At 42.5% G+C, this 21,068-nt stretch overlaps 2 protein-coding genes across 14 annotated transcripts in view; both read left to right on the top strand.

The window, feature by feature from the left end:
* Positions 1-14,877, top strand: part of ehbp1l1a (EH domain binding protein 1-like 1a) — a 30,966-nt gene extending 16,089 nt beyond the window's left edge. For 7 of the 13 annotated variants that reach the window (XM_072913254.1, XM_061959360.2, XM_072913255.1 and 4 more), the window contains 11 exons: positions 8,001-8,082; positions 8,156-8,322; positions 8,398-8,446; positions 8,522-9,034; positions 9,107-9,146; positions 12,592-12,638; positions 12,715-12,826; positions 12,908-13,007; positions 13,153-13,226; positions 13,299-13,413; positions 13,491-14,877. In XM_072913254.1, the coding sequence (XP_072769355.1) occupies positions 8,001-8,082; positions 8,156-8,322; positions 8,398-8,446; positions 8,522-9,034; positions 9,107-9,146; positions 12,592-12,638; positions 12,715-12,826; positions 12,908-13,007; positions 13,153-13,226; positions 13,299-13,413; positions 13,491-13,584 (1,393 nt within the window). In that variant the 3' untranslated portion in view covers positions 13,585-14,877. Of the gene's footprint in view, positions 1-416; positions 5,826-5,932; positions 6,380-6,581; positions 7,890-8,000; positions 8,083-8,155; positions 8,323-8,397; positions 8,447-8,521; positions 9,035-9,106; positions 9,147-12,591; positions 12,639-12,714; positions 12,827-12,907; positions 13,008-13,152; positions 13,227-13,298; positions 13,414-13,490 lie in introns of those variants that run through there. The other 6 variants (XM_061959353.2, XM_061959355.2, XM_061959354.2 and 3 more) reach the window with 6 other exon arrangements.
* A 143-nt stretch (positions 14,878-15,020) lies between these two features.
* LOC133605943 (ephrin type-A receptor 4-B) overlaps positions 15,021-21,068 on the top strand; it is a 10,987-nt gene continuing 4,939 nt past the window's right edge. Inside the window, exons 1-7 of the mRNA XM_061959369.1 lie at positions 15,021-15,589; positions 15,661-15,722; positions 15,798-16,416; positions 16,485-16,640; positions 16,849-17,184; positions 17,306-17,486; positions 17,559-17,692. Coding sequence (XP_061815353.1) covers positions 15,502-15,589; positions 15,661-15,722; positions 15,798-16,416; positions 16,485-16,640; positions 16,849-17,184; positions 17,306-17,486; positions 17,559-17,692 — 1,576 coding nt within the window. The 5' untranslated portion in view covers positions 15,021-15,501. The remainder of the gene's footprint in view (positions 15,590-15,660; positions 15,723-15,797; positions 16,417-16,484; positions 16,641-16,848; positions 17,185-17,305; positions 17,487-17,558; positions 17,693-21,068) is intronic.

A 21,068-nucleotide genomic window follows, 5' to 3' on the forward strand; every position in this document is an offset into this window, starting at 1 on the left:
ATTCATGCGCTTGTGTGCTAGTAACATGTGACAAAGGTGTCACCTGTTTGGTTGTGCAGCTTTGTCTTGATGAGCCAGCATGGATGTAGTGGTTATATTGATGACGGTGAGTAGAATCCTAATGATTGAGCCTCCCACTCTCCTATTTGTTTGTCCTTCAGACCCGAGAGCATGGCCTCTTATATGTCTCTTAGTCCCAAAGCTCACTTAGTTCAAGATCTCAAGTATTTTGAGATGCCCAAACCGCAGCTGGATCAGATAGAATCAGGACAACACAGGACATGCCCCAATATCCAAGTCAAAGCACAAAGCCAAGTGTCAAAGATGTCCATTCACTTAGGGAATGCTCACTCTCCTCAGCCCCAACCTCCTCCTATGTTCTACTTGCCTCAAACCGCATCTATTGTAGATGCAAATGAGAGACTAGGAGAGGACCATAAAGTAAAAGTTTTGGGGTAAGTGGTTTGGAAAATAATTCTCTAGTGAACCTTCATCTTTTTGTGACAAAACTTTCTCCTTTGGTATCCTATATCTTCAGAGATGAGAACAAGACCTGGACTTTGCCATCAGTGCTACCAAATGTGTTCAAACTAGAGAGTCTTTCAGGATTTGACTCCAAGTCAGAGACAGGAACAATCCCATTTGCACAAGAGGAAGTTAAAACGGAGTCTATGCAAAAGAAAGGATGTGAAAGTTTTCCTGAAAGTGCAAAGAAAGTACAAATATATCTATCCAAGGTAGAACTGGATTCTCTCTCTTGTATAGCAGCCAAGTTACAGCCTGGAGTGACCGTGAAGGAGCCAAATATGGTACAATTGCACTCAAGTCTCCTTCAATATTCAAACGTTCCTGGCATTCCATCTATTCATCAGTCAGTGGAAGCTCTTGTAGCGTGGTCTGCTACTGATATGAATGTATTGGTCCAGCCATTACCCAGCAAGAGACTGCCTTTGCTAATCTATTCAGACTGTGTTAGTGACACTAATATGATCAAACTAATGGTGGCCATGTTGCCAACAAGTCCTAGAAGTGTTGCTGCAAGCAATTCTGGTATGGTAAGTCTTCTACCTGTGTGTCCAGAAGACACAGTGATTGCAGGCATGCCATGTAAACAAAGTGTCAGCGCACATGAAGCCAGCTGGCTACGTTTAAACAAGTCAATTTCACACAAACCAAGAAGGCCTGAATGTGTTGTGCTCCCGGAACATTCATGGAAGGCGTTGAAAAAAGGAGACAAATCCATGGTACACATGTTATCTTCCTGTCCTAAAAAGTCTTGCACCTATGGTCTACCTTCTGTTCCATGTCAGAGTGCTAGCATGGTTAACTTTGTGACTACTTTTCCAAGAAAATGCAACATTATTGGTTTTCCTTCCAAGGATCCATCCATTCATGTTGAAAGTAAAGCTTGGAGGTTGGATAATAATAGTTTGTGTGAGCAGCTCTCAAGAAAGGCAAGTGTGGTGATTCCAGGATATAAGGTGACCAGGTTCCCATGCCCAAACAATGCCAAGCTGTTGCCCTCGTGCCCTCTCAAAGCCAGAATAGTTGGCTTTCCATCAGCGCATCACACATATGCTATGATCCATCTGCTTCCAACATATCCAAGACAATCAAGTGTCAGTGGTATTCCCTCCAGATTCCACAGTGGGTCTCAATGGAATGTTGACAAGAGTTCAATTTGGGAAAAAACATTGGAAAAGCCAGGAACGATTTCATCAATAAAAAAGTATAAAATATCTTTAAAAAATAAAGCACTTCATGCATTGATGATATCAATGTTGCCCTCTTGTCCCAAACACTCTACAGTTTATGGAATTCCCTTCAAGGTTGACAAAAGACAAGAAGACACTACCAACATGTTTAAATCCAATAACACTTTCCTAAAACATACTCAAATTCCAGGTTTGTCAGCAAAGGAAATTGCATTAGAAGAAGGTAACAGTTGGCATGTGAACACAGGGTCACTCTGTAAAAAAAAAGTAATTAGGCAGTTGAAATTTGTCTCTCCACTTTCTCCACCGGATAAGATGTCTTCCAACAACGAAGAACGAATGCTCTCTAGGCTGCCATCCTGTCCCCAAGAAGCACGCAGCTTTGGATTCCCCACTGCAGAGCGACAACACAATGAGAACATGGTGTATATGCTGTCATGTTGCCCAACATGGTCTAAGATTGCAGGGTTCCCCTCAAAAGAGGGGACCCTTGCTGTTCACAACATCGCCACTCTCTGGGAAATGTTTATGAAACTTCAACATTGTACACCTAAAAAAACATCAAGAACAATCCTTTCCCTCCAACCTACTGCTAACTGGATGAGATCCTCAAAGGAATTGCTTCCAAATATGGTCAATATTTTGCCATCTTGTCCAAATAAATCTTCTGTCCTGGGGATGCCTTCAACAAATGCACACTGTTTAGTACAAGAGCTTCCAATCCCAATTGACATTGAATCACCTCCGGGGACGATTAAAGATGAACACGGTTTGATGAAGGTGCGAGTTGAGGAACCAGTAACTGCTCTAAACGCAGGGTGAGTTACTTCATGATGTCGGCCTAATGCATGATATTTTTTTAAATATTGTTTTTTATATTGTGTTTTCAGAATGCCACCTTTAACCACTGAAATGTTGGCCTGTGCCACATACAGGTGGGTTGTATGGCAATGGTGTGATGGGCTCCCACATGTACTTGCGTGTTTGCACAAATTCCACTAAGCTTTGACAGTTGCGTGTAGGAATCCTCTCAATGTTCATAATCCATGTGAACTTTGATTGCACTGAGTCTAATGTGCTCGTCATTGCTTGTCTTGGAGCTTGTTGTGCTCTAAAAATCAAGGAATAACTGCACGCTGGGAATGCTATATTGTAATCCACTAATCACAATGATTCCACCCTTCTATTTTGACTGTAACCTATATTTTCTGATCCTTAGAGAGGACAGTAGGGTTTTACTGCAGCTGGCTTGCCAAATGGATATTGATGCATCAGTATTACCATCCAGCCACATGAGTAGTTGTGGACAGAATATGCAAGAAGAATATGCTCTATGTGAGCATCTAGCAAAACCATCTACAGCCAACAGAAGAATGGGAGTTAATGAAGAAATGGTTCATCCACTTCCATCTTTGTCTCACACTGATGAAGAAGTGATCCCTAAGTTCTTAAAGAATGATACAAATCTGATTCAATCAGATGTTGTTGAACAAATGGAACTGACTCCAAATGTTCCATTTTTGATGAGGACTGTGATAGAGTACCAACAAGCCATTCTCTTGGGGACTTACCCCAATACAACAGAGATCCCCGGCATGCCGTCTAAGCGTGGCTTTACGGACAAAGTGTGGCCAATCAAAAAGTGGCAACATTGGGCAAAAATATCTAAAAAGCAGGATCAGGAAGTTTTCCAGCCATATGCATACAAAGACATTAAAAAGAATAAGGAAATGGTTTTACTGGTGCCAACTTGTCCTGCAAAGGCCAGACATCCTGGATTCCCATATGTAAAACAACATGAAAGTATTGTGGCTCTTTATCCCTCTTGCCCAAGAGTTTCGTCTATTGCTGGTACACCATCTTTTTGTCAGGCCAATGATAGATGTTGGTTATCTCAACCTAAGACACTTTTGGAGAAGACCACCAGGACTGTGATGGTGAAAGATTTTCCTATCAAAGATGTAATTGAATCCATGGTATTATTAACCCAAGCTTGTCCAAAACAGGCTTCTATTTTTGGGATTCCATCTGCTCTGACTCCTACTATAATGTTTAGTGGCTTGAGTGAGGTCAACATTCTTCCATCCTGTGCATCTACTTCCAGCTTGGCTGGTTGGCCGTCTTTGCTTACAGCCGACAGCAAAGACTGGGATCCAATAGGAATAAGTCATTCTTTGTGGAAGAGAGCACATTTTTTGGAGTCTGGCTTATTACAAGAGAAAAGCAACTTGCTCAAATATCTGAAAGGAGACATTTCTCTTCTCCAGTGTTGCCCAAGAAAATCCTGCATCCCCGGTTTTCCTTCCACGCAACAAGTCACACTAACTGACTCAAACATGGTTAGTCTTGCAAGATCATGCCCCAAAACATCAGAAATAGCAGGATTTCCTTCATTGGATCATCCAGAAGAATGCATAGTTAGCCGAGAGCAACTCTTTAAAGCAAGAATGTGTGAAAAGCAGGTGCTATTGATGAGAAGCTTTCCCAAGGACAAGATAAATATGAAAACAATGTATTTCCTTGTGCCATCCTGTCCAAAAAAGGCACAGACACCAGGATTTCCCTCTCATCCAAATCCACCAAATGCATATTGTGCTCCAAATATGATCAGCCTTTACACGCTGTGCTGTCATGTTTCAAACATAGCTGGATTTGCATCAGTGTATGGAAGTGACAATAACAGGTGGTTGATTGAAAAGGCGGCACTGCCAAAGAGGGCACCCAGGATGGCCCTAATACATGACATATCAAATGACTACAAGAAGCAAATGAAAAGTATGGTTTTCCTTGTACCTACCTGTCCTAAAGTATCATGTATAACTGGCCTTCCATCCAATCCACATACTAGTGTTGTGCATTTTGGACCAAATATTGTTAACCTCATTCCTCTGTGCCCACTAGTTTCCACCATTCTTGGATTCTCCTCAATTGAAAAGATAAATGAAGAAATATGGGTCTTTGAGCAGGGTTCATTGGTGCACAAACTGCAAAAGAATAAGATGTTAGAGATTAACAGCTTGCCAGTTCACCTCGCTAAGGTCAACAACATGTTTGCCATTGCACCGTCTTGTCCCCAAGTTTCAAGGATCCAAGGATTTCCATCAGTACCTCAAAGCAAAGCCAATATGATCAGTTTGCGAGCTTGCTGCCCAAAGGCTTCATGCGCGAAAGGATTTGCATCCATCACTACAGGCCCAGTGACAAGGTGGGTGAATGAAACCAAGCCCATATTAATCACAACTAACAGGGAAAAGGCAGAGCACATTTTTAATCTTTCTGGACACAAATACAGCCAGAACAACAAAGTGAGAATGCTCACTTCGTGCCCTAAAAAGGCCATAGTCCATGGCTTTCCATCTGCTCACATAATTAACAAAGCACCAGATATGGTGAGCTTATACACATTAGCGCCCTGCGTTTCTCGTGTCCCAGGATTCCCATCAGCTAGGATGCTTAGCTTTGACGTTCGTACACATAACCATTCTTCCATTTTGTTAGTGGAGCAGAAGAATGAGAAGGAGAGGATTACCATTGCCAGTTATGCATCAGAAAGTCACAATTATACACCAGAGAAAATTATGCAAATGCTATCACTAGCTTCATCAAGTCCACATCACACTAGAATTCATGGCTGTCCCAGTAACTCCATCTTGGATTCAACATGGAGGGAAAGTGGAGATGATGAAAATGAGTCATACGAAGAAACCCAACGTGTTGCATATGGTGAGATATTTATTGTTAAGAATCAAGGTCATGTTTCTTTTACTTGAATGTGACTTGCTTTGCTTTTATAACAGAGGAAAGTTTCCGAGGCACTACAAGTCAAAGCATGGGTTCATTATATGCTAACGGGTAAGTTTACTGCATGCGTTATGCTGTGATGGCCAGTAGATCAATGAAAGTACATTGTATCTGGATCTTCAGCATCACAAATGGAGTAAAAACACAACAGAAACAAATAGATATATCAGAGCCAGACGGAATCTCAGGCTGGGAAGTACTGGAGCTAGAAGGAACATTGACTGGAAAACAGACAGAATCTTCCTTATCAGCCAAAGAGGATGATACTTCAGGATTAGTACACACTATTGTGGGTGTTCTTCATAAAGGGTAAGTGGCTTGGATTTGCGAGACCTTCATTCTCTGCTGCATGCTCATTGATGTCCTCGTCGCATGGCCTCAAAGATCTCTGTGAACCAACTGTCCATTTCCTGCAGTTATGAAACCGTAGCGTCCATGTTGGGGCCGTCCAGCTCTGCTGTGGATGAAAGTCCTCTCCAACTGAAAGCTCTGACTGTGATGCCTTCGCATGATGAGGTGTCACAACAGTGTTTTGTCGACACAAGAAGCATACAGGAGCTTGTTCCTGTTGATAACCACTTTGAGGACTGTGGACCATGTCCTTCTGCTGAGAAACCACTACGAAATGAAGTGGTTCCTCCATCACCAAATGCACACAGTGATGATGGCTTTTTGATGTGTGTAACTATGAAGAAATGGCCACCATTGACTGAGGAAAACTTGGCTGGGACGTCAGTGGAGGATAGAATTAAGAACAATCAATGTCCTACAAATGACCACGACTTACCAGTGTCCACTGAATGTCTGTTAGTCAGCCACCAGACTGCCAGTGATCTTCCAACACTGTCCAAACTGGATGTAGGGTGAGTGTCAACGGGCACTGCTCCACCTACGGATGATGCATGATTGTACCGTGTGTTTTGCTTTTGTGATGATGTCAAAAGGTCATTACACAAGACAGACCTAGTAAATTTGATTGTTTCTTTCTGGTGCTGCATGGCTTCATAGTACAACAATGCAAAGTAGATTCCAAAATCCTGAAACGTTTCCTCTCTTGTTCTTAAGCCCTCAAAAAGCAAGTTGTGATGAAAGCACCCTCCATCCTTCATTAAGTCCATTATTGGCTGGAATTCTCAAAGACGCAACCTCAGATGATGAGAATTTTTGTACAGTTATTTCTCAGATGAACACAACTGTGGAAGACATTCAACAAAGAGAGTGTGAACTACAACGGCCAAAGCACAAACAGAAAATAGATGGTCTGTCTGAGGTTGTTCAAACCCAGTCTTGTGCAATAACATCCACACCACCTACCACATACTTTTCTGTTTCTTCTGGTAGAAGCCTACCTGTAGATTTGGCTGAATGTGTCCATCAACAACAACTGGATATTGAAAGTGTTGACGGTAGTTTTCCTCAGAAAAGTGTCCCAAGCAAGCCTGTGAGAAGAAAAGAGCGTGTCACCACTGAAACAGCTAACAATGAAGCGCTTCCTACTACACCTGTAAACATCAAACAAGGTTATTGTGAATCGGATGTCCTACAGACAGACACAGAAAAGAATGAGATTACTCCATCTGTCCAGGGTCAAGGGTCTTTCTCTTCCAAAAAAAAGGAACTTCAATACGTCGCACCAAAACAAGAGCAGCTTTATGTCAAGCAACATGAGTCCTTCTCCATTATCAAAATGATTGGTCCTAAACAAAGTGGCAGGAAATGTCAACCCATCCCAAAGCCTCGTGCCAGGAAATGTTTGAGTGGCTTTTTCTCAGATGACATCACATTAGCAGAACATGGAAAACCTCAGGCTACAGGAGATGAAGCCTCTAAATGGAAAGCGGAAGTGTCAGTGGTGCACTTGACGAAAAGCAGACTACAAGAAGTAGACAGTACATCAGGACCCTCAATATTTCCTATACCAAAACCAAGGATCAAGAATCGTCTTAGTGCTTCATTTTCAGATGTGACGACACTTTCTTCCTTGTTCGACGCAGCCGCTGACATCTCTGAAAGACAACTTGACCTAGACCAACACGACCAGTCAAGCTGGCCTGTTCCGCTGCCTCGAGCTAAGAAATGCACACCACCTGCAGAAACCTTCTGTACCTCATCAACTTCTGACGCCTCAACAAAGAAAGCAAGTGTAGTTGGATCAACATTGCATGATCCAAAATATGTGTTTACATTTAAAGAGGGGCATGGAAAAGAATACCCACATACTGTCTCTGATGTGGTCCATGGCTGCAAGCCAAGCATGGACATCACTTCGTTGACCTCCTCTGAGGATGACATATTGCACCATAAAGACAGTGAGTCAGTTAAGTCCGAGAAAAAAGTGAAGATTGAAGACTTTGTGTCTGTACATGCTGACAGGTAAGGGTTGCTTTAAGGGTTGTGTGCTTTAAATAATTTTACGCGTTGGAGCTTTAGCAACAGAACCCTTTAAAACCTATGTGGAACTGATCACATTGTATTTTTTTCCAGGGACACTTTGCACTTAAGTGACAGCAATGCCGAACAAATATCGACTCCAACAAAACTTCAGGATGGCTCAGCCCCTCCAGAAGTACGGCTAGCCCAAAATGAGCAAATAATCAACACTTTTCACACAAATTGTTTGTACGAATTCTGTTTTCTAGAATGTTTCTGGCAGTCCAAGCTTGGTAAAATCCAGTCAGTCTCTACTCGAGTGGTGCAAGTACATCACTCAGGGTCACAAAGGGCTAAGGATCACCAACTTCAGCACCTCGTGGAGGAATGGTCTGGCTTTTTGTGCCATTTTGCATCACTTTCACCCTGACAAGATGTTAGCAGCCACTCACACTTTAATCAATATTGACTTTTTGTGGGTTTTTTAAAATCATATTTGTACTTTTCACAGTAATTATGAACTACTAGACCCATATGACATCAAGCACAACAACAAAAAGGTGTTTCACATTTGATTATTGATCAATTATGATTGATGTATGGACTTAAGGCATGTGTTTTTGTGCACGTGACAGGCATTTGACGGTTTTGCTGAGCTCGGCATTTCCAGATTGATGGAGCCATCAGACATGGTCATGCTGCCAGTGCCTGATCGTCTCATTGTCATGACGTACCTCAGCCAGATTCACGCTCATTTCATGGGCCAGGAGCTTAGCGTGCTTCACATTGACAAAGACGCCAGTGAGTCCAGCTATGCACTAACTGCGGAGCGGGAAGGCCAAGAGGACACAGAAGCGACCGTACGCTACTGTGCCCAGAGGCTTCAGGAGGAGGGCATTACTTTGGAGACCAACGGCTCCACCAGCTCAACCGAAGAAGGTCAAAGCAACATGGATGTTCCTCCAACGCCCAGAAGCCAATGCCCACAAGTGTTGTCTGGGGGCTGTGACTCCCCATCACCCGTCGTACCGCCGAGGACTCACTTCCTGTCTAAGTCTACTTTCTCTCACGTTAAAGATGCAGATCTGCTCAGGAAACGCAGGTCTCAGAGGAGGAGCGCGTCTCAGGAGGACGCACACTCTTCAATGGTAGGATGCTTCTTAGAATGATCGTGATTTGTTACTTTAATAGGACTCTTCTGAACCTCTTCATCTTTACAGGCTATTGCTGAGCAAGAAGACAGTGAAGGCACTACAACAGGTCACTTAGATTACTTTCTGATCTTAATACAGTGATAGCTTGCTGTTTTTTTTAAAGTTTACCCTCTTACAAAGTTATAAACAGTCTATACCGAAATGATTTGGTCTGTTATTGTGACAGAGGGAGGTCGATTTAGTACTTGGTGGAGAAACTCTTGTTGCCAAGCACAGAGGTCAGATTAGGGATTTTAAAGCGATTTATTAATTATAGCGATGTTAAAAAAAACATTGTCAAAATCGATGTTCCTCTCTATCATGTCTTGCGCCTCCAAGCTAGGGTCCTCCTTCCTGCGAAAGCGCTCTCCACTCCAGTCTGCAGAGAAACAGTGTTTTCCATTTATTTGTGGCCACAAATAAACTCACAAATGCAGATTTGGCGATTCTGGGTTTGCTCATAAACACAATATTATAATGCAAGTGTGGCAGAGGAGGAGAAAGAAAGGAGTGTGTCTTGCGTTGGTAATCAAATACAGACGGTCACGAAAGGCAACGTATTTTCCGCGTGAGCTGAGATCCGCCTCGAATAGTCCAAAGAGCGTACATACAAGCACGTGAAAAGTGTGCAGATAATGTTTTCTTTGTTGCTTGTTTCTATAACGCACGACCAATAGCTTTCAGCTACAACTCTGCAGAATACTCATACTGGCTCGTATTGGCCTTTATATTTTCGGTTCAGCTCAACAGCTAAGACTCCTTGGTAATGTAGTTACAGTGGAACCTCGATTTATGAACTTAATTGGTTCTTAAACAGGGCTCATAAAATTGAAATGTTCATATAGTGAGCTGCTCCTCATGGAGGGGACAGAGAGAAGATCCAAGAGGATGGGGGGAGGGGCCGTGTGTGCGTGCGTGTGAGTGTCCTTAAAAGAGTGGCCGCTGAATGAGAGGTAGTCTTTTACTGCGCTTTGAAATAAGTCCGCTTTGGCATGTTTTTCCAGAGAAGTGCGTTCTCATCACAATTAAAAACTTGCTGTGGCAGGAAGCTGACTTCCTCAATCTCTTCAATACGACCAAGCACAAAATGGTTGCCAGCGGGACACAAAACGAATAATTGAAGATTTTTTACACAAAGACACACTCGTAAAGCACACTGTAGACATAAAACAAACCAAAAACCCATCAAAAATGTTTTACATTGCTTCAGTCCTATAATCATATTTGATTTCAAATCACATGACGGAATTTTCAGACCAAAATTGTACAGCCCTACATCTGATGTTTCTTGTAGTTGGTCAGCTGGGTTTCAGACATTTGAGGAAAGATTGTGGTATTAAGTGAAATTGATACCAAAGTGCTCAGTTTTGGTCTCATGTGACCACGTCATGTTCTCCACCAGTCTCTGTGAGTAGTCTTCTCTGTGAGAAGTCTTCTCTGCGAAGAGTCGCAGGTGCAATGCCGGCTAACACTGGCAGAAAATCAGATGGGGTGGGTCGTAGGTAGCCAGTGATAATTCTCAAGGTGTCGTAGAGTGATATGCCCAGTTTTTTAGTGTGTACACTTTGGCACCATGCTAGAGTGGCATATTCTGCGGCACTGTAGACTAGGGTGGAGGGTGGACGTATTGGCTCCCCAGGATGAGCATGCCAGACGACGAAGGAGGTTATTTCTAGATAACACTTTGGCAAGTAGAGATTCAAAGTGTTGTCTGAAGGTCAGTTGCCAACCTAGTTTTATCCCAAGTATGTTGGAGTAGGATTATAATGCAGAGGTGTCCTGTTAACGTTGACTGTAAGCTGGCACCGAGGTTCCTTGTTGTTCAGGTGCAAACCTGTAGTGGTGGTTTTTGCCATGCTCCGCTTCAGTCTCCAGGTCCTGAGATAGGCTGCTAACAATGCCATGTCTGCCGTGAGCACATCTTCTGTTTTCGACCAGCATCTGTCAGAGTGAAGAAGAGCGAGGTCGTCGGCATATCCATACTGCAGAGATGTTGTGCATGGCAGGTCACTAATGTAAATGTTAAATAACATGGAGGCCAGTACTGATCCATGGGGAACTTAGTTTCTTAGGCGGTTTCGGCGGCTGGACTGTCCATCGCTTCTTCAGTATAAAACTGTGATTTGCGAGCATGTTGGCGATGAATCGCACTAGGTTTCGAGCAGGTATGATTTCGGAGTTTCAGAATCAGGCCCTGGTGCCACACTGTCGTAGGCTGCAGTCAGTGTAGCACCTTTTTCAAAACTGACTTCAATGTCATTTGAAAGCTTCACAATGTGTTGTACAGTGCTGCGTCCGGGATGGATGCCTGCTTGGGTGTCAGGAAGTTGAGGTTCCACAACTGGTTTCAACCGAGCAAGAAGGATTTGTTCGAGGAGCTTGAAGGGGACGCAGAGGAGTGAAATAGAGCCGTAGTTCTTTGGGTCAGCTGTAGGTTTGTTTGGTTTTGGCAGAGCAATGACGGTAGCCTTCCGCCAGATCTTGGGTATCGACTGACAAAGGAGACAGGAGGAGTAGAACACCTGCCAGTCCAGGCATTTCTGCCCAGTGTATAAGAAACTGAGGTGGGATATTGTCAGGGCCTTGGGCCTTTCCTAGGCCTTGCTGGACGTGAACCATTCCCTACACAACCTTGTTCAGAACTCTCAACTTGACCGCCAACGCCTGCCCTCTCGCCACCCTTTCTCTTGCCATGCAGCAACTCTTTACGGCTACAATATCAACATCCTTGACAGATGGAGAACTGGCTGGCAGGAGACCCCACGACCCACTCAATTTACAGTATGCCCTAACTCATTGTTGCCTCCAGGTGCAAACCTGCCTTACAGAGAATGGGTAAATCTAAAGCGGCTACGAACTGGAGTCGAGCGTTTCAACTCTGACATGTACCGTTGGGGGCTGCGCCAATCAGTAGCCTGCCTATGTGGCCACACTGAGCAGACTGCACACCACATACTCCACAAGTGCCCCACCCTACGCTCACCTGAGGACAGACTCCTTGACCTGCTCAACCCCACCGCTGACACAGTGAGCTGGCTGCAACGCCTGACCCAAACTGCATAGTTGCCTCATACGCAAGTAGAAGAAGAAGAAGAATATCCCATTCTCCCAAGCCTTGTTTGAGTCAATGTCAAACTTCAGAATTGCCAGTACATGTGTTCCATTGTAGGTGGACTTTGCAGGATCTCAGTCCATTACTGCATAGTGAGTTTTACTTATATTTTTCTTGGTGACTGTAACTCCCAACTCTCTTGTCATCATTAATCTGTTCCTTGTAATTCTGGGCTGGTTCCTCACCTTTCTCTAAATCATCATTATTCTAGAATGCTTGCTGATTGGTAGGGTATCAAATACTTATTTACCGCAGTCCAATACAAATGTATTTATAAGATTTATTTACTGTTTATATCTTCTGTTGGGGGGTAAAATGACAAAATCAGTAAAATTTAAAATAATGATTTAAATAATGATAGATGTCAACATAGCAGGTCAAGTCTATTTTTACTTTGCAGAAATGATAGTGTCAACAGTGGCTGAGGAGGGAAGGCCAGAAGGACAGGTTAGTTTGAGTAGTTCACATTATAAGCATGCTTCAAGCAAACAAAGACATGTGTTTGTGTGTGTGTTGCATTCAGGACCCCAGCCAGTATGTTTTAAGTCAAATGGAAGCCCTGGAAGCAGAACAAAACCACATAGATAGCAGAGCTGCAGTTGTGGAGAGGAGTCTCAGACAACTCATGGACACAAGTAGCTAACAAAGAGCGTCTTCATTAATTTGTAAAATTGACACAAATTGTGTGTGAATGATCTTGTGTGTCGCCTTTACAGGCAGTGACAAGGTGCAAGAGGAGCGACTTATTCAAGAATGGTTCACACTGGTCAACAAGAAGAATGCATTGATAAGACGACAGGATCATCTGCAGCTGCTGTAAGACTTTAACTGGAGATAAGTGAAACACATACAGTATAGAACATGTCTGTTTGGCATTTATGACATTCACCAAAATAAGGAGGTACCGTACCTGTTTAATTTCTGAAAAGTACAGTAATAATGAAAGTTTTGTGATTGACAGGCTGGAGGAACATGATTTGGAAAGAAGGTTTGAGCTGTTAACCAAAGAGCTGCGAGACATAATGGCCCTTGAAGGTTTCTCTTTCTTACAGTGCTATGAAGTCCTCACAAGTTTAAAAAGTCATTGTTGTTTTGGATGCTTTTCAGAGTGGCAGAAGACATTGGCCCACAAGCACAGGGAGCAGCTGCTGCTCCAGGAGCTGGTGTCACTGGTCAACCAGAGAGACCAGCTGGTCCACAGTATGGACGCCAAGGAGAGAGGGTGAGAGGAGGAGCTCGCCGAACTTTTCACACGTTGATGTCGGCCATTAAACACACCGTCTTTCCTTATGTCTTCAGTGCTCTTGAGGAAGACGAGCGCCTGGAACGAGGCCTGGAGCAGCGCAGGAGGAAGTACGCCCAGCAGCAGCAGGACAAGTGTGTGATCCAGTGATCTTTACAAAAGGCTGTGGGTGGGTCCATGTGGCACTTTGCTGTCATATTGCTGCCTCTTTGCTCCTGTCTTCATGACTACAGATTTATATACTTTTAGGATGAGTTATTTTTCAAGTGTTGTTGTTGGGAAGTGCCTTTTAAGACCGTGAACAAGTGACTCCATTTTAAATGTACAGTTTTATCCTTTGACTTTCTGTAAGTCCTTTTAGTGCCAATACATCCACACAAGAGTGGAGAAGCATAGTATACAACTTACAACGAAACATTGCATGTGACCTCTCTTGTAAAAGCCAGCATAGTTTACAGTGTCCTTACAGGAATATTGCTGCTTCATAATTTTTTAATCGTTGATTGGATGCCTGTAGTTAAGCGTAATCACCAATGGATGGCACCAAAAGCCACATTTTCTGTTAAGGGACATGCTTTGTTGGAAAAGATTATTATACAAGGGACAAGTGGTAGAAAATGGATGGATGGACTTACATTTCCATTAATACGCTAAAAACCTATATTGGATGACTTTAACTTAAAAAGTGTATACCCAAAGTACAGTAACTGTTACATAATATATTTAAAGCTTTATTTGTATTGTGCCTTGTCACTGTAAAGTGAAAAGGGATCTCTTTCCTTTTTAATGTGCCTTTTTACTACTAGATATCGGCTCAAACAACCTTGCATCAATTTTTTCCCCAGTTTGTAATTGTCTATTCATGGTTTTGGGAGCCTTTTGTAGGTGCAGAATTTGCAAAGACCAAGTGTTAACACATTTAGGTTTATTATGTTACCATCGACAGCAGCCTAAATCACTTTCACGGCTGCAAACAGGAGGATAAGGGCAAGGAATGCCGTATTTAAGTTGTCTTTAATTTATTGCTTTCTTTTAAGATTTTACTATTTATTCAATTTGTCGCCTGCAGACGTGTCTTTTTTTTCCCCTCCGAACCCAAATTATGCACTTGTTATTGCTGCATTGCACCTTAAAACATGACATAGGAACTGCAGTCGTACAAATGATGTACAGTATGTATGAAACATTTGGAAAGCATCTGGAAATAGCAAGTTATACATACATGCAAGTCAGGATGCTCTAAAATAGGACTAGTTTTGAATGAAAGAAGTATTCCCTATTGTCAAAAGTTTTTTGCAGTTATGCTTGTTGTTCAAAAGAGTACTGACTGTTACTTTCAGGTTGTTTTCATCCTTCATATGCACATTTTGTCACGTTTGGAAAAGATTTCAGTGCCTGCACAACTGCAAATTGTTTGCATTAAATATATCTATTTTAGTGTGATTTTTGCCTTGTCCAGAGTGGTGGATTTGATTGGCAGACACAAGCATCAGAAAGTGGGGCTAACGAGACACAATTGCACACATTTCCCATCATGTGAGCTCTTGTTGCATGGGTTTCTTTCCAAAGAAATGGTGAAATATAAAATTGCCCACAAAAAAGAGGAACAATTAAAAGACCATGTTTTTATTTGGAAAAGAGGAACAATTTAAATAGGATGTTTTTATTTGGAGCTATGTTTAAAACATATTCTGGGAGAAAGTTAAAATGACTTAATTAAAGCATGTCCATTTATTTTCTTTTTTTGGACAATAGGACTCAATTGTTGATGAACAAATTACATTTAACGTAATTGATCTTTTAATTTTAATTATTTTAAAAAGAAATTAACATGATTTAATTGTTAAAATAACATTTAAAATTTTAGCTGAATTCTTCTTCAACATGTATATTATTATTATTACCTTTGGAGTTGTAATTGCATGTTCTTGAGAAGCAGTATGAGAAATTTATAGGAAGTTCCTTAGAAGAAGTCTCAAACACAGACATAGACGTCACTTTTCGGAAGAACAGGCGGTGCATGTAAAGTGTTTGCGGCAACTTCTTGCCATAAACACTTTGTGCAACATGGCGGATTGTTACACTGTGCTCAAGTGTGTGTCAACTTTAAGCTTCTTGTGGATGAAGGTGTTGGGAACACACCAAGCAGAAGAAGGTGAGTGTTGTGTGACTTACTTATTTCAATGAGGAAAAATGGTTTTACACTTGAATCCTCTTCCTCTTTAGTGGAACTGTTCTATTCCGAGAGACACAGCCGTCTCAGCTGGACGTCTGAGCCCCGCAGAGCAGTAAGTTGAAGCCCATTTGCTATATTTGCATTCACAGTGCAGCCATTTAGCTGAGATACCTCCTGTCTCTCTCAGTGGACTGAGATTCTGCTCAGAAATGCTGCAATGCGTCCAGTTCCGGTTCTCCAAGCATGTGGGAAGCAAAGAACAAGAACTCTTCTAAGTCAATGGATAGAGCGTAAAGATGCGCGTCATCTCCTAATGGACATCACTTTTGCACAGCAAAAGGAGCCATCCGGTGAGAATGGCAGTCTGCAAATTCACTTGTTTGACTCAGATGCACCCGCCACAAGATTCTTAGACAGTCTGACTGCAGTGAAACTTCAGGACTCCAGGCCATTTCACTCCAATGCCTCACTCAGCCAGGTCAATCAGCACCTGATGCACAGCTTGGGGCTGAGCCTGGGTGTTGTAAGCCGCGTTGGTTTCCAGCTGGGGTTTTCCTACTCAGCAACATGTGTGCTGGTCACCTCAATCAGGCTTTACTACAAGAGGTGCCCTGCGGTCCACACAGACCTTGTCTGGTTTGACAGCGCTGTGGCTGCACCAGAATCTGCTGTAGGTATTTGTGTGGAAAACGCTGAGACGCTTTCTCTGCCCGAGAAGAAGTGTGACGCATTTGGATTGTGGGGTCCTTTGCAAGGCGGATGTACATGCAAAGCTGGACATCAGGCCATGAATGGAACCTGTCAAGGTAGAGTGACAACAGCATGAAGAAACAGAATTGTCCAGATGTTCTCATGCACAATATGTCCCTATTAGCATGCAGGAGGGGCTACTATAAAGCAGCCAAGGAGCATGGAGAGTGCCGAGCATGCCCACCAAACAGCAGGACGCTCAAAGAGGGATCGGATAGGTGTGACTGTTTGCAGGGCTTCCACCGTCTTCTACATGACCCAGATGACCTCGGCTGCACCAGTAAGAAAGATTCAAGTAACTTTTTATCGTTCTGTATGGACAACAACATTTCATTAGAGATGCAAGATGACACCAGGAAAGGCTGCGCTAAAGTTTAAAAAAAAAATGACGGAGAGTCCGCAGGAACAAAAATTCTGACTATTACCCTCAGCTCTATCTGCTGGTACTGTTGCCCCCTCACATAACTAATTGTTCCTGTCTTCACCAGAGCCCCCCTCTGCGCCTGGCAATCTAATGGCACATCATCTCAACAACTCTGTCCTAAACCTAACGTGGGATCCTCCTCATGATTGGGGCGGTCGACAGGAAGTGATGTATCGAGTTAAATGCGAGGAGAAAGCGGAGAGTGAAGATGGCCAGTGGGCGGAATGTGGGCGTGGAGTGTTTTTTTCCGCTGACTCAGCTGGGCTGACCAGCACTTCCGTGAGAGTCATGGGACTCGAACCACACAATGACTACAGGCTGACTGTTCACGGATGGAATGACGTCTCCAACCTGATGGGGGCGCCACCTTCATCTTCTGCCTCTGTAATTATTCATAAATGTATGTACCAGTGACTTAAAACAAACATTTGACATGACATTCCAATTCATATTCACTATACTTAGTATATAATAATATAATTTTTTATAGAGTTGGCTTGCATTTTTTCTATGCCGCACAGGGAAAGTTCCTCCAGTGGTGATGACGACGGCGCCGATCCTAAAAGCCCCTGGAAATGATGTGACTGTTGCTCCACAAAGTCACTTCAACACATGGCTGACTCTTGGTGTTTTTTTTGGCAGCCTGCTCTGCTTTTCGATAGTTGCTGTTGTCCTTAAGTGTAGGAATGACCAGAAAGTCAGGTGAAAAAAAAAGTAATGAGAAGGGCTTTTCACATTTTTACAGATCATTTCATCAACAATATTTACACATAGGTCAGAGGTCCAGGAAATGCAACTTTTGCCTATCAACACTGGAACTTCCTACAGACTCCCACAAGAGCGACAGGCACCGCCCCCACAGGTTCATGGAGGTGTTGATTTTCATAATCAAAAGACCCAAGATAGAGGTGAGGTCAAACGTCACCTATTTTTATTGACATTAGGTGTGTCCCGATCTGATATTGATATCGGAGATTGGTCTAATACCAGCAAAAAACAAGTATGGAATTATATCTGCTTTCTTGCAGGCATGCTATATGTTTGTGAGAACGCAGAAATCACACAGTGTTCTTAAATGTTCATTTTTCTTGTCAAACCTTTTTTAATATAAAAATATTACTAAAAAAAACCGATCCAAACAAAATTTGTTTAATGCTTCCCTCAGCCACAGGTACTCGCTATTCCTCTTGCCTAAACGCCACACCGAGTTACAGGACGAAGAGACGCTCAAAAGCACCGAAACAAGCTCACTAGTTAGCTAACCATCTAGCGAGCTGACTTGTTGGCGCCAGTGTTGGCAACTTGGCGACTTTGTTGCTAAAGTCTGGCAACTGTCCAATCCTCTTGGCGACTTTTTTTTTGTAAACAGCTACTACTGACAAATCTAGCGACTTTTTCCTGATGTTAAGAGACTTTGTTTTATGTCCTGGAGACTTTTTGTGTCTTGGAGACTGAGGTGAGAGCACACAGCAGTTACTTTCCTCAGCGAGCAGTATGGGGCAGGGCCGACATCCAGGCAACTGAGCTACATACGGGTTCTTCGAGCCATAGCAACCTGACTGGCGTTGAAAACAAACCGTCGCCATTACTCTTTAACCTGTCGACCTGCGCTGATTAAACCCGTCATTCTGCCTCCAAAATGCCAAAAAACTGTTGTTTTTGGTTGTCCAAACCACAACTGGAAACAGGGAAAACAAGGGTCGTATTTTGTTCTGCCAAAGCGAGCTAAAAGCCCACAGAGACGAGACAAATGGCTCGCAGCTTTACACCGGGAAAACGAGGACGGTTCTCACTGGAGTCCCCCAAAATCCCGGGTCGTGTGTTCGGATCACTTCGTTTCTGGTAAATATAAGGAACAAAAATCCACCTTCTTAACCACAACTTGGTCCATGCTAATGTTGAACCCGTTGAATTTTTACTGAATAACGTTCGACAGCTGAAGTTGTTGTTGTTGCACAACAATAACATACGGTATAAAGGCTATTTCCAGTAATTCAGCAAATAATAAATCATAATACTGAACTGAATTTGAATGAGCTCTCTACAGATATAATAAATATACAGATACTGGTAGCCACCGCGTCATCCTTATTATCATTTATCAACATACCTTGGGTGATTTAACCATTTTTATGTGATTTATTCGTTATATAACAACCGAAGCTAACAACCGACCTGGTGCGCTTGTGAGGTAGACATAAAGATTTCCAAATTCCATGTCCGGCCATTGTGTAGGATTATCAGTCCACGCATCTGCTGGAAGGCGGTAAGGGCAGTCGTTTAATCCAACTACAGAACATTTTAACTCGTATCTTAACCTAGCCTCACTGGAAAGACTATTTACATAATCATACGCCATTTAGAACAGTTTAAAATGCCGTGAAACCTCGTTAAATGCCTTTTCTGTCAATGCTGTGTTCGCTGTGAGCTGGTTTGTTTTCAATGAATTCAATATGGCGACCGCGTTGCTAGGGGATTGGAGGGCGGAAGTGACGTAGGTCCGCCCTCGCCCATTGGGTGATGTCGGTCAGTTGGTGCTGCTGCTGCGCGAGCAGAATGGAGACCCTCACAGGGCGGGAATTGCGGAGGTTCACGCATGCGCAAATCAATTGCCGTCCGGTCTTTTATAGTGCGTTCCATCTGTAGTGGGAAGATCAAAATTTCCAAATTCCTAGCCAGAAGTTTCGACTGTAATTTAAAATGTAAATGTTTCTTTACTGTCACACTTACACAAAGCACTGAATTTGATTTGCCTACAGTACACACCCTCAGTCACTTACTCACCTCGCCTGTGTGTTGTACAGCCAGCTAGCTAGCTCATCATGTCAGTGAGTGCAGAGAGGCGACGCACACGCCTCCAAACTGCACATGAAATTTGCATGTGCAAAGTTGCCACTTTTTCTGCCATGGTTTACAGAGCGAGATGTAAATGTGAATATTTCTTTACAGTCATGTCAAGCTAATATAAATCACTGCAACGTCCAAATTCCATCGTTCATGGAATACTCTAAAATTTAATTATGTAGAACAACATTTATTTAAAAACAACTAAAAATTATAAGAAGAAAGTTAATTTGCCGTTGTAATCATGCTTATAATTTTTTTGTAAATCACTTTAGTGTCTCTCCTACTGCGCCCATTGCAATAAATTATGCAAAATAAGGTGATGACGGCATCTAGCAACTTCTAGCGACTTTTGGGACAGCCAATAGCTACTTTCCTTGCTGAGGAGTTGGCAGCACTTGTTGTCGCCTCCGTTCGCTCTCCAAGCCACAACGTTGACGGCTTCCCACTTTGCTGCTAATCATATTTGGATGCTTACGATCCCAACACTGTTAGTTCCGAACCAGTTCTTAGTTCTAGAGTTTTTATTAATAGCCAGCAAGAAGATATATTTTTGACGTGACGGATTGTAAACAGAGGTCACATCACAAGCAGTAGATTACCCAAGGGGACGTGGATAGAGTTGCTGAGTTATTTGTATGCATGTGCTGGAGTTTTGCGTTACATTTTCAATTATATTTATGTGAGTAAATTATCTACCAAAAAACCTACACATTCTGTGGTACATTACATGGGATATGTAAGTGTCAAAAAGAGACAAAAGAGGTTAGGAGATGTGAATAAATCTTAAGGTAAAATATGGCGTAGAAATGCACCCAATTGCAGGAAATGTAGTCTTGACTTTCAAAATGTTCTGTCAGGGTTTGCGTGGCAGCACTTTGTGCTGATATAAATGTTTCTTTTTTTTTTACTCAATTTTCCTTTTTTTATGTCAAAGTGTGCTCACATCCCCCTGTTCTTCTTTGATATAAGTCGTCAAGCCTGTTTACTTGTGTAAAGCTGAACAGCTAAATGTCCTCCAGTAAGCATGTATTTTAGTCAAGTAATTTAAAAAAGGAAAACATGGTAGGCTAGCAGCTACACAACAGCTAAGCACACAATAGCACACATGCTAGACATACATGATAAGTGTCTTTAATAAACCGTTTTGGAGTCTAAACCACAACGTTTGTAAACATTAACAAGTATCAAATAATTAATGTTGCATATTACTTACACATACATAGTCTCCAAGGCAAAAGCGTACTAGAAAGTATCCAGTAACAAATGTAGCCGCATCATTCCACTTAATGCGTCATGAGTTAGACATAATAAATTATTGTGACCACTAGGTGTTGCCAAAAAAATAAATGACCACTCAACTTCAATTTATAGATCCCATTAGTCCATGCCAGTGTATAAATGGGTTAGCAATATCATGGCTAATAAGAAGCTAGAACA

The sequence above is a fragment of the Nerophis lumbriciformis genome, linkage group LG05 (genome assembly GCF_033978685.3).
Source record: "Nerophis lumbriciformis linkage group LG05, RoL_Nlum_v2.1, whole genome shotgun sequence".
Lineage (NCBI taxonomy): Eukaryota > Metazoa > Chordata > Actinopteri > Syngnathiformes > Syngnathidae > Nerophis > Nerophis lumbriciformis.